The 12,557-nt window shown below is 41.9% G+C and overlaps 1 protein-coding gene across 1 annotated transcript in view; it reads right to left on the bottom strand.

Annotated features, from left to right (window-relative positions):
- LOC115118423 (uncharacterized) overlaps window positions 1–12,557 on the bottom strand; it is a 72,987-nt gene that overhangs the window by 35,283 nt on the left and 25,147 nt on the right. Inside the window, exons 3-5 of the mRNA XM_065002318.1 lie at window positions 11,598–11,677; window positions 3,694–3,826; window positions 3,157–3,486 (exon numbers count right to left, since the gene is read on the bottom strand). Of these exons, the coding sequence (XP_064858390.1) occupies window positions 3,157–3,486; window positions 3,694–3,826; window positions 11,598–11,677 (543 nt within the window). The remainder of the gene's footprint in view (window positions 1–3,156; window positions 3,487–3,693; window positions 3,827–11,597; window positions 11,678–12,557) is intronic.

The raw sequence follows: 12,557 nt of genomic DNA, 5'->3' as shown, positions 1-12,557 counted from the left end.
AAAGATCGTACTTTGGAGAAATGATGAAACAAAAATAGAACTGTTTGGCCATAATGACCATCAATATGTTTGAAGGGAAAAGGGGGAGGCTTGCAAGCCGAAGAACACCATCCCAACCGTGAAGCACGGCGGTGGCAGCATCATGTTGTGGGGATGTATATATGTGGATATATTGAAGCAACATCTCAAGACATCAGTCAGGAAGTTAAAGCTTGGCCGCAAATGGGTCTTGCAAATGAAGAAGGACCCCAAGCATACTTCCAAAGTTGTGGCAAAATGGCTTAAGAACAACCAAGTCAAGGTATTGGAGTGGCCATCGCAAAGCCCTGACCTCAATCCTATTGAAAATTTGTAGGCAGAACTGAAAAAGAGCAAGGAGGCCTACAAACTTGACTCAGTTACACCAGCTCTGTCAGGAGGAATGGGCCAAAATTCACCCAAATTATTGTGGGAAGCTTGTGGAAGGCTACCCGAAACATTTGACCCAAGTTAAACAATTTAAAGGCAATGCTACCAAATACTAATTGAGTGTATGTGAAAATCTGACCCACTGGGAATGTGATGAAAGAAAAAAGCTGAAATAAATAATTCTCTACTATTCTACTGACATTTCACCTTCTTAAAATAAAGTGGTGATCTTAATTGACCTTAGACAGGGATTTTTTACTAGGATTAAATGTTAGGAATTGTGAAAAACTGAGTTGAAATGTATTTGGCTAAGGTGTATGTAAACTTCCGACTTCAGCTGTATGTGCTCCCTTGAGTAAATAAATTAAACTAGCTCCATTAAGCTAATCTTTTTGAGTGTGAACTGTATTACATGGACTGTAATTACGCACATCATTCAAACCATGAGAACGCAAAAGAGAACATGTGATTCTGGTGCAGCACATGCTGCCTACAAAGTTAAATGTAGCCTGTAGGCTAGGACATTTTGAAATATAAAAATGTGGCCCATTTCTATATGGAGTATGCTGACGCATATGTAGCTTTCATAAGATTTCCCCTAATGTTATTAGTCTACCTCTTTCGCTTAATTCCTTCCTCGCTAAGTTATCAGTTAAGGACAACAAAACTTATTTCATTAATCTTCATCATGCTAATGTCATCCTTGAATAATAGTAATATAGGACTAGAATTAGATGCAGAAGGCTTTCACTTCTCTTCAAGAAGATTGAATGGTTCTGGTTCTGAATGAATAACTGCTATAGCCTACCGCCATCGCGTGTTCACTCTTCTTTTAAAGTACCCGAGAGTTCTATTGGCTGCTGAATTTAAAAATCTGCAAAAAAAAGAGCTTGCGTCCCTCTTCGAATAGTCTATTGGTATAACGCTAAAATAAATTATGTCCAGCAAGCTATTCTAGTCTAGCTTTTCCTGCTTGGGACTCCAAGAGCTAAGGAGTGGTTTTTAAGGAGAGGCCAGAGGAGAACAGGTCCTTGTGTATTGAGCAAGAGACATAATCTATAAGCTTATTATGCATACCCCATCATTAATTATCTAAATATAAGGCTAATACAGCAGTGAATGTAAATATGAAAGAGGTAGGCTAGGACATCAATATATAGGGCTATACATACACACACACACACATACAAATCTAGAACAGGGTTATCTATTTTGGATGCAATTTGAATAGAGTTGGAGAGAGAGAAAGACAGTGTTTGAATAGAGTTGGAGAGAGAGAAAGACAGTGTTTGAATAGAGTTGGAGAGAGAGAAAGACAGTGTTTGAATAGAGTTGGAGAGAGAGAAAGACAGTGTTTGTATAGAGTTGGAGAGAGAGAAAGACAGTGTTTGAATAGAGTTGGAGAGAGAGAAAGACAGTGTTTGAATAGAGTTGGAGAGAGAGAAAGACAGTGTTTGAATAGAGTTGGAGAGAGAGAAAGACAGTGTTTGAATAGAGTTGGAGAGAGAGAAAGACAGTGTTTGAATAGAGTTGGAGAGAGAGAAAGACAGTGTTTGAATAGAGTTGGAGAGAGAGAAAGACAGTGTTTGTATAGAGTTGGAGAGAGAGAAAGACAGTGTTTGAATAGAGCTGGAGAGAGAGAAAGACAGTGTTTGAATAGAGTTGGAGAGAGAGAAAGACAGTGTTTGAATAGAGTTGGAGAGAGAGAAAGACAGTGTTTGAATAGAGTTGGAGAGAGAGAAAGACAGTGTTTGAATAGAGTTGGAGAGAGAGAAAGACAGTGTTTGAATAGAGTTGGAGAGAGAGAAAGACAGTGTTTGTATAGAGTTGGAGAGAGAGAAAGACAGTGTTTGAATAGAGTTGGAGAGAGAGAAAGACAGTGTTTGAATAGAGTTGGAGAGAGAGAAAGACAGTGTTTGAATAGAGTTGGAGAGAGAAAGACAGTGTTTGAATAGAGTTGGAGAGAGAGAAAGACAGTGTTTGAATAGAGTTGGAGAGAGAGAAAGACAGTGTTTGAATAGAGTTGGAGAGAGAGAAAGACAGTGTTTGAATAGAGTTGGAGAGAGAGAAAGACAGTGTTTGAATAGAGTTGGAGAGAGAGAAAGACACTGATTTAAACAACAACATTACAGTGATAGTCTGTTTAAAAACTCTGCAATTAAAAAATCATCTTTACAATGAAAAAACAAGGTGACCCTCGAAAGCCAGATGGAGATGGTAAATTAGATCCACATTCATTCTATATGTTACTGTATCATAGGCTATGCTGCAGCAAATGCACCTGTCAGAAGGGAATAAAAGTTAGCATGGTGAGATGATAAGTCTACATGCATTGTGAACTGCGCTCCATACAGAGATGGGCTGTCTGTCCCCACCCTGAGAGTTGGTTCATCATGCAGAGGATATGCAGAAGCCAGATTAAGGCATTGCATATCATTTAACAGTTCCATTTCACGCCATGCTTTTCATAAAAATAATTTATTATAATTTACCAGGATCTGGCATTTATCCTGGGAAAAAGGAGTTGTTTTGAGTGGTAAATTCCAATAAATCTCAGTAACCAGGTTCCCATCATTCAACCCTAGTGTGCAGTACAGTAGTGTAGTGAATCTGCTGGTACCTTGTTCTGCAGGCTGTGGCGGGAACCTCTTGAAAGTTAGGAAGAGGTTACTTTACATCAAATATATTACCAGTACAAGTGTGTCTGCTCGATCAGTCTACTACCAGCACTAGTGCATCTGCTGCTACCTTGTTCTACAGGCTGTGGCAGAGGCTTCTTGACAGTGAGGTCGAGAGGCAAGTCCTGGTCGGCCATCAGCAGCTTGGAGAGGACGGGGTTCTGGCTGGGTACGGAGGGGGTAGCAGTACCACCAGGGCTGGCAGCTGGGGGCACCGTGGGCAGCGAGGGGGGAGGAGGCAGGCTTTGGTCTGGGTGGGGACCAGGCCTGGGAGTGGAGCGGCTGTCCGGAGTAGAGGAACTACTTTTTGAGGTATATTCTGCAGCAAACTGGCGGATCATCCTCTGCATTATGTCCAGAGCCACTCCTGGAATGTGCGGGTCTGAGAAGATGGGCACATCTGAGGGATGGACAGGGGAAAATAACATTATAAAGACATCTGTAGAGATGGTTGACCCTGAGCCCGTGAGCGAAAGCCATCTCAACCATAGCAACAGTTTCTCAAATGTAACTAAGAGCACACATGGTCCTGTTAGATATTCCTGTCGATACACAATCTTACAGAAATTGCTGTAACTAATATAGTTCTTCGTAAGTAAAGACCTACCTTTTTTGTAGAGGACTGCATTAAAAAATTCCTCTGCTTGTTTCTCAAGTCTGTTGATCTTGGTCTGGTCTTTGACCAGCAGGGGTTCAGCCCCACTCTCCAACCCCTGGTTGCTCAGGCCAACTAAGTGCTCCTTGGAGAAGAGAGAAACCAGAAACAAATGGATTAGCGTCTTAGCAGCAGAAGTGACATGCTGTGGCATATGGTAGACACATACTTAACTTCTTGGTGACTGGGGGCAGAATTGAGTAGCTTGGATGAATAAGGTGCCCAGAGTAAACAGTCTGCTACTCAGCCATAAAAGCTAGAATATGCATATAATTAGAAAATTTGGAAAGAAAATACTCAAGTTTCTAAAACTGTTTGAATGATGTCTGAGTATAAACAACTCATATGGCAGGTGAAAACCTGAGAAAAATCCAACCAGGAAGTGGGAAATCTGAGGTTTGTTGTTTTTCAACTCATTGCCATTCCAATATACCGTGTCTGTGGGGTCATTTTGCACTTCCTAAGGCTTCCACTAGATGTTAACAGTCTTTAGAACCTTGTTTGAGGCTTCTACTGTGAGGTGGGGGCGAATGAGAGGCGATTGAGCCAGGTGTCTGGCAGATTGCCACAAGCTTGTGACACGCGGTCATGTGAAAGTTAGCTTGCGTTCCATCGCTTTTCTACAGACAAAGGAATTCTCCAGTTGGAACATTATTGAAGATTTATGATAAAAACATCCTAAAGATTGATTCTATACTTCTTTTGACATGTTTCTACGACCTGTAATATAACTTTTTGGACTTTTCGTCCGACCTTTCGACTGGACTTGCACGCGCGTTTGCATTTGTTTACCAAACGCCCTAACAAAAGAAGGTATTTGGACATAAATGATGAACTTTATCGAACAAATATAAATATATACACTGCTCAAAAAATTAAAGGGAACACTTAAACAACACAATGTAACGCCAAGTCAATCACACTTCTGTGAAATCAAACTGTCCACTTAGGAAGCAACACTGATTGACAATACATTTCACATGCTGTTGTGGAAATGGAATAGACAACAGGTGGAAATTATAGGCAATTAGCAAGACACCCCCAATAAAGGAGTGGTTCTGCAGGTGATAACCACAGACCACTTCTCAGTTCCTATGCTTCCTGGCTGATGTTTTGGTCACTTTTTAATGCTGGCGGTGCTATCACTCTAGTGGTAGCATGAGACGGAGTCTACAACCCACACAAGTTGCTCAGGTAGTGCAGCTCATCCAGGATGGAACGTCAATGCGAGCTGTGGCAAGAAGGTTTGCTGTGTCTGTCAGCGTAGTGTCCAGAGCATGGAGGCGCTACCAGGAGACAGGCCAGTACATCAGGAGACGTGGAGGAGGCCGTAGGAGGGCATCAGCCCAGCAGCAGGACCGCTACCTCCGCCTTTGTGCAAGGAAGCGAGGGAGGGGCACTGCCAGAGCCCTGCAAAATGACCTCCAGCAGGCCACAAATGTGCATGTGTCTGCTCAAACGGTCAGAAACAGACTCCATGAGGGTGGTATGAGGGCCCGACGTCCACAGGTGGGGGTTATGCTTACAGCCAAACACCGTGCAGGACGTTTTTCATTTGCCAGAGAACACCAAGATTGGCAAATTCGACCCTGGCGCCCTGTGCTCTTCACAGATGAAAGCAGGTTCACACTGAGCACATGAGACAGATGTGACAGTCTGGAGACGCCGCGGAGAACGTTCCGCTGCCTGCAACATCCTCCAGCATGACCGGTTTGGTGGTGGGTCAGTCATGGTGTGGGGTGGCATTTCTTTGGGGGGCCGCACGGCCCTCCATGTGCTTGCCAGAGGTAGCCTGACTGCCATTAGGTACCGAGATGAGATCCTCAGAACCCTTGTGAGACCATATGCTGGTGCGGTTGGCCCTGGGTTCCTCCTAATGCAAGACAATGCTAGACCTCATGTGGCTGGAGTTTGTCAGCAGTTCCTGCAAGAGGAAGGCATTGATGCTATGGACTGGCCCGCCTGTTCCCCAGACCTGATTCCAATTGAGCACATCTGGGACATCATGTCTCGCTCCATCCACCAACGCCACGTTGCACCACAGACTGTCCAGGAGTTGGCGGATGCTTTAGTCCAGGTCTGGGAGGAGATCCCTCAGGAGACCATCCGCCACCTCATCAGGAGCATGCCCAGGCGTTGTAAGGAGGTCATACAGGCACGTGGAGACCACACACACTACTGAGCCTCATTTTGACTTGTTTTAAGGACATTACATCAAAGTTGGATCAGCCTGTAGTGTGGTTTTCCACTTTAATTTTGAGTGTGACTTCAAATCCAGGCCTCCATGGGTTGATAAATTTGATTTCCATTGATAATTTGTGTGATTTTGTTGTCAGCACATTCAACTATGTAAAGAAAAAAGTATTTAAATAAGAATATTTCATTCATTCAGATCTAGGACGTGTTATTTTAGTGTTCCCTTTATTTTTTTGAGCAGTGTATATCTCTTTGGCTGTTTTGGTCTCTGAGCGCCGTACTCAGATTATTGCATGGTGTGCTTTAAAAACAAATCTGACACAGCATTAAGGAGACATTTATCTAAAGTTCCATGTATAATAGTTGTATCTTTCATCAATGTTTATTATGAGTATTTCTGTAAATTGATGGGGCTCTCTGCAAAATCACCGCATGTTTTGGAACTTCTGAACATAACACGCCAATGTAAAATGAGATTTTTAGATATAAATATGCACTTTATCGAACAAAACATACATGTATTGTGTAACATGAAGTCCTATGAGTGTCATCTGATGAAGATCAAAGGTTAGTGATTCATTTTATCTATATTCCTGCTTTTTGTGACTCCTCTCTTTGGCTGGAAAAATGGCTGTGTTTTTCTGTGACTTGGTGGTGACCAAAATCATTTGTGGTGCTTTCGCTGTAAAGCCTTTTTGAAATCAGACACTGTGGCTGGATTAACGAGAATGTTATCTTTACAATGGTGTAAAATACTTGTATGTTTGTAATAATAAGGAGATTTTTGTTGTTTTGAATTTGGCGCCCTGCACTTTCACTGGCTGTTGGCAGGGTGGGACGCTACCATCCCAAATATCCCAGAGAGGTTAAGCAATAAGGCACAAGGGGGTGTGGTATATGGCCAATATACCACTGCTAAGGGGTGTTCTTATGCACGACAACACAGAGTGTCTGGATATAAGCCCTTACATGGAACCCAAACCGGCTGTGCGCATGCGCTATCGTGCATAAATGTATTTTGTCCCCCTACACCAAATGCGATCACGACACGCAGGTTAAAATAGCAAAACAAACTCAACCAATTACATTAATTTGGGGACAGGTAGAAAATAATTAAACATGTATTGCAATTTAGCTAGTTCGCTTGCACTTGCTGGCTAATTTATCCTTTTTAACTAGCTTGCTGTTGCTAGCTAATTTGTCCTGGGATAGAAACATTGAGTTGTTATTTTACCTGAAATGCACAAGGTACTCTACTCCGCCAATTAATCCACACATAAAACAGCCAACTGAATCGTTTCTAGTCATCTCTCCTCCTTCCAGGCTTTTTCATCATTGAACTTGTATGGTGATTGGCATCTAAACTTTCATAGTATTACTACAACTACTGGCAAAACAGTTCATCTTTCAATCACCCACGTGGTTATAACCAATGAGGAGATGGCACGCGGGTACCTGCTTCTATAAACCATTGAGGCACATGTGCAGTGCCCTCTTCCATCACATGTGCAGTGCATTCTTCCATCACATGTGCAGCTGATTCTCAAGATCTTGCACACTAATGAGATGCTATTGAGCCCACACTACTAAACTGTCTGAGACAAGGACTACATGCTTTATGGTACGTTTTGATTACAATACAGGGTGGGGTGAATATATTTTATATAACATAAATTATTTTTTGTTAACTAGTAAAGAGTAGACTACAGCAAATTGTGTTTAAATCATTTCTAACTTAGTTTTTTGCTACCATGTGGGTTTTAACTTGCTTGAGCCTGCTAACTGAGGAGTGTTAATTCACCTGTTCGATACATGTTTAATTTCAAAACTTCTTAAAGGAGTTGTTCAATCTAACTGCTTAACTATTTATCTGTACATGAAATTTAGTTTTTAGTTTTTTTACTTTTTTACTTTAACAGGAAAATGCCAAGATTTCCAGAGACATTTCACTGCAGCTAATGTAGAAGGAATAGATGTGTACATTTGTAAATACTGTGCCAAATCATGTGTGAAGAAGGCAACAAAGATGGAGAATCATCTGGCCAAGTGCATAAAGTTCCCTCAGCGCACACAACAAGCAACCTGACAAAAGTCCCTCTACTTCTATTCAAGGTGAAAATTATGAATCAGACACCTTATTGTTGGCAACAGCTCATGATCCTCCTGGAATCAGAAGTTTTTTTTGACTCAATGGAGGAACGTAGTCAGAGAAATGCTGATGAATGTCTTGCTCGAGCGGTGTATGCAACAGATTCGCCTCTGATGCTCACAGGCAATGTGTATTGGAAGAGATTTCTGAATGTTCTTCACCCAGCATACACACCCCCCAACAAGACATGCTTTATCTACTCATTTGTTGGATACAGAGTTCAGAGTTCAAGTGATGGGCAAGCAAACCAGAGAAAGCAGACTATTTCATCTGATGGGTGGTCGAACGGTCGTGGGCAAGGAATAATTAACTACATCATCTCCACCCCTCAACCAATAATCTACAAGAGCACAGACACAAGGGACAACAGACACACTGGTCTCTACATTGCAGATGTGCTGAAGGCAGTCATCAATGACCTTGGACCACAGAGGGTATTTGCACTGGTGATATACAATGCTGCGAACATGAAGGCTGGTTGGTCTAAAGTGGAGGAGTCCTACCCTCACATCACACCCATTGGCTGTGATGCTCATGCATTGAATCTGCTCCTCAAGGACATCATGGCACTGAAAATAATGGATACACTATACAAGAGAGCCAAGGAAAAGGGTTAAATATGTGAAGGGTCATCAAGTTATAGCAGCAATCTACCTCAAAGCAAAGTGAGAAGAATAAGAGCACCACATTGAAGCTGCCCAGCAACACACGTTGGGGTGGTGTTGTCATCATGTTTGACAGTCTCCTGGAGAGGAAGGAGTCTCTCCAAGAAATGGCCACAGAAATATCAGTCTGCCGATATGGACAGCCCCATCAAGAGGATCCTACTGGATGATGTATTTTGGGAGAGAGTGGTAAGCTGAGGGAAACCTATAGCAGTAGCCATTGCACAGATTGAGGAAGACAATGCCATCCTGTCTGATGTTCAGACTCAGGCTTGCAGATGTAATATAATAAATCCATACTGCCCTGCCCACTTCACTGTTGTGCCAAGCAGAGGAAACTTCTGTTCTGAAATGCATCAAAAAGCATGAAGACTTCTGCCTGAAGCCCAAACACACTGCAACGTACATGTTGGACCCCAAGTATGCTGGCAAGAGCATCCTGTCTGATGCAGAGATCAACAAGGCCTATGGTGTTATCACTATTGTGTCTCGCCACCATGGCCTGGAAGAGGGCAAGGTTCTTGGCAGTCTGGCGGAGTACACTTCCAAGCAAGGGCTTTGGGATGGTGATGCATTATGGCGGTCATGCCAACATATCTCATCAGCCACCTGGTTGGAAGGCACTTTGTGGATCTGAGGGTCTTTCCCCTGTTGCCTCCATCATCCTCCAAATCCCACCAACATCAGCTGCATCAGAGCGCAACTGGTCCTTGTTTGGGAACACACACACACCAAAGCACGCAACAGGCTGACCAGTACAAGGGTTGAAAAATGTGTAGCCATCCGGGCAAATTTGAGGCTTTTTGAGCCTGACAACGAGCCATCCTCAACAAGGTTGGAAAGTGACAGTGAAGATCAGGCCTCAGAGTCTGACGTTCAAGAGGTTCAAGTTCAAGAGGGGGACTTTGAGGAGGTCCAAGGAGAAGACATGGAAGCCAACCAAAGCCTTGGTTTCTAGACTGTCATTTTATGTTGAAAACATTTTTGGGAGAAGCGATGGATCATTCAATATTCCCTTTATTTTGTTGTTCAGTGAAATAATTCCATGTGAAGAGTCAACTCATTTAATTAAAGTTCAATTCGTAACATTTATTTATTTATTTTTCAATTGGAAGGATTTAATCAATTTGCAATTATGTCTACTTATGATGAGGTAAAAGGTTTATGTTTCTGTCTCCATATGATATGGTAAATATATCCAATACAAAAAACATCTACATTTAAATGGTATTAATATTCATTTGCATACATTTCTGTTAATACCCATATATTCCTGTTAATTCCCACAGAAAGTTTCCACCTCTGAATATTCCCCCAAATGTGCAACCCAAGTTGGGGGTAAAGGCGCAGTGCCGTTGAACACATGATTTCCTTGTTTTTTTGTACAAATATAACTCTGAAATTGTGAAAATGATACACACAAAGGGCATAAGAGCTTTTTGAAAAAATAAATCCTAGAATTTCAGCCTGTTCAGGTGGAATTGAATTTATGGCCCACATCATGACACCACAATGTTATCTGATTATAATAGTCCAGACTGTTCATCTAGGTAAGGATGGTCTAGAACCCATCGCCTATCAGGGCTGTGCATGTAAATATCTTCAAATGTGTTTCCTAACACCCACACGATTAGACTGAGCATTTCAAGGGCCAAAGGAGGCTCAGGGAAATAAATGATAAATCACTGTAAAATTAAAATATATTTATTAGACAGTGGTGATTACAAAATACTACATTGGGGCTTTATCCATTAGGGAGATATCAATATTTGACCCTGGACTGTATCTGGTAGGGGCAATGTTTGTTGTTTTCCTAGATCAGCGGGTCCCAAACCTTTTCACTCGGGCCCCCGATCCAGCATTGAGGAACATCCCGCGGGTCACATCTATTTCTATGGGCAGAACCACTGTTCATGACAAATGCTTCACACACACACCTCTTGCTGGCATTTACCTGCAATTCTACACATTTTGTCGTGGGGCAATTCTATAGATTACGCCACATCTAATGTGTATGCATTTGATATTTGAGTGATTCAAACATTACAACTAAATGTATAGGCTAAAAACAACTAGCTAAAAAATGATAGCTGAATGCAATTACTGAGGAAAACTGATAATGCACTACTCAATTACAAAAAATGGCACCTTGTGCATTTTACTATTACAACTTTGAAGAGTTAGCTGAAAGCTGGACTAGGTTTGGGAACCACGGTCCTAGATCAGTACAGTTACCAGGTGGACTGGGAGGATGAGCAGCTTGTTCTTTTTATTTCTCTTCAAGTGCAGATCTGCTTTCATGGGCACAGCTCTGCTTCTCTACAGGCTAAGGTCCAGTTGATGGGTGCAGTTTGAGCAAACTCCCCTCCAATACGCCTCGGTTAGATTCTATACAGTCTGTATGGCCTTCAAATTCACATCTGGCCTCAGTATTCTGAAACATGGAACTGACTAACAATTCATAAGTCTAGTTCCTCAAGCTCTGAAGCTTTCTCTTTCAGAATAAATGAGGCTATAGCTACTTCCTCTAGGTCTCTTTCAGAATAACACCTATTCATACAACCTAGCCCTAGCGGTTCCACATTCAGTTCTAAATGTGCTTTCTTTGTAGCCTATGGTCTTTGAAAATATTACCACTTCACAGCAGATAGGTACATGTACAACAGTTGCGCGAGAGAGAGACTGTTGAATTATTCAATTTCCAATTATTCAATCAGAAACAAGGTGCTTCTAAAGGACAATGTTGCTGCTTATGTAGTGTGGTAATACAGAAGGTACACTCATCTAGGGGTGGAACAGCAGAACACAATAGAGCAAGAGAAAGACGTGAAAAGAAAAGTCGTTACCTTGACTTTGTCTCGTCTTATGCAGCAGAACGGGCAGTTCTCGTCAAATGACCAGTCTGTACCGCCTTCGGGCTCACTGCCTGTGGATCCACGAGAAGAGACATTTTAGAAAGGACAGGGTATAGTACGACAAAATACATCTAAGATGGTGGTGAAGAACACGGTAACAAAAGAAAGCCTTTAGAAACCTTGGCTACACTGACACAGTCCCCTAGACGTAAGTATCACAGATGTCAGAGTCAACCACTTATTGTAGAAATCAAAACATAAGTAGACATTGACAATTGATTGGTAATTATTTATTTTTTAAAGTATTTTTCAGTGAATGTGGTTTCTAAGGTTATATTATGCACTACATTCACAACTGATTGTTTTTTTTGTTTACTTACATGAATACCTAAAATGAGATTAGAGCAGTGTTTCCCTAACTCGGTCCTCGCGTGCCCTAGCACTACAGAGGATTCACATAATCAACTAATCATCGAGCTTTGATCATTTGAAATCAGTGGTGCAGTGTTAAGGCAAAAAACTAAACATGTACCACTTGGGGATTCATTTAAGAGTCATGGAGAGGGGGGATTTAGAAAAATTAAACATGTACCCCTTGGGGATTCATTTAAGAGTCATGGGGAGGGGGAATTTAGAAAAACTAAACATGTACCACTTGGGGATTCATTTAAGAGTCATGGAGAGGGGGGATTTAGAAAAACTAAACATGTACCCCTTGGGGATTCATTTAAGAGTCATGGGGAGGGGGGATTTAGAAAAACTAAACATGTACCCCTTGGATTCATTTAAGAGTCATGGGGAGGGGGATTTAGAAAAACTAAACATGTACCCCTTGGGGATTCATTTAAGAGTCATGGGGAGGGGGAATTTAGAAAAACTAAACATGTACCCCTTGGGGATTCATTTAAGAGTCATGGGGAGGGGGAATTTAGAAAAACTAAACATGTACCC

The sequence above is a fragment of the Oncorhynchus nerka genome, linkage group LG16 (assembly GCF_034236695.1).
Source record: "Oncorhynchus nerka isolate Pitt River linkage group LG16, Oner_Uvic_2.0, whole genome shotgun sequence".
NCBI classification, from domain to species: Eukaryota; Metazoa; Chordata; class Actinopteri; order Salmoniformes; family Salmonidae; genus Oncorhynchus; species Oncorhynchus nerka.
The sequence above is the reverse complement of the archived record's forward strand: the minus strand, read 5'-3'. Positions and strand labels throughout refer to the sequence as shown.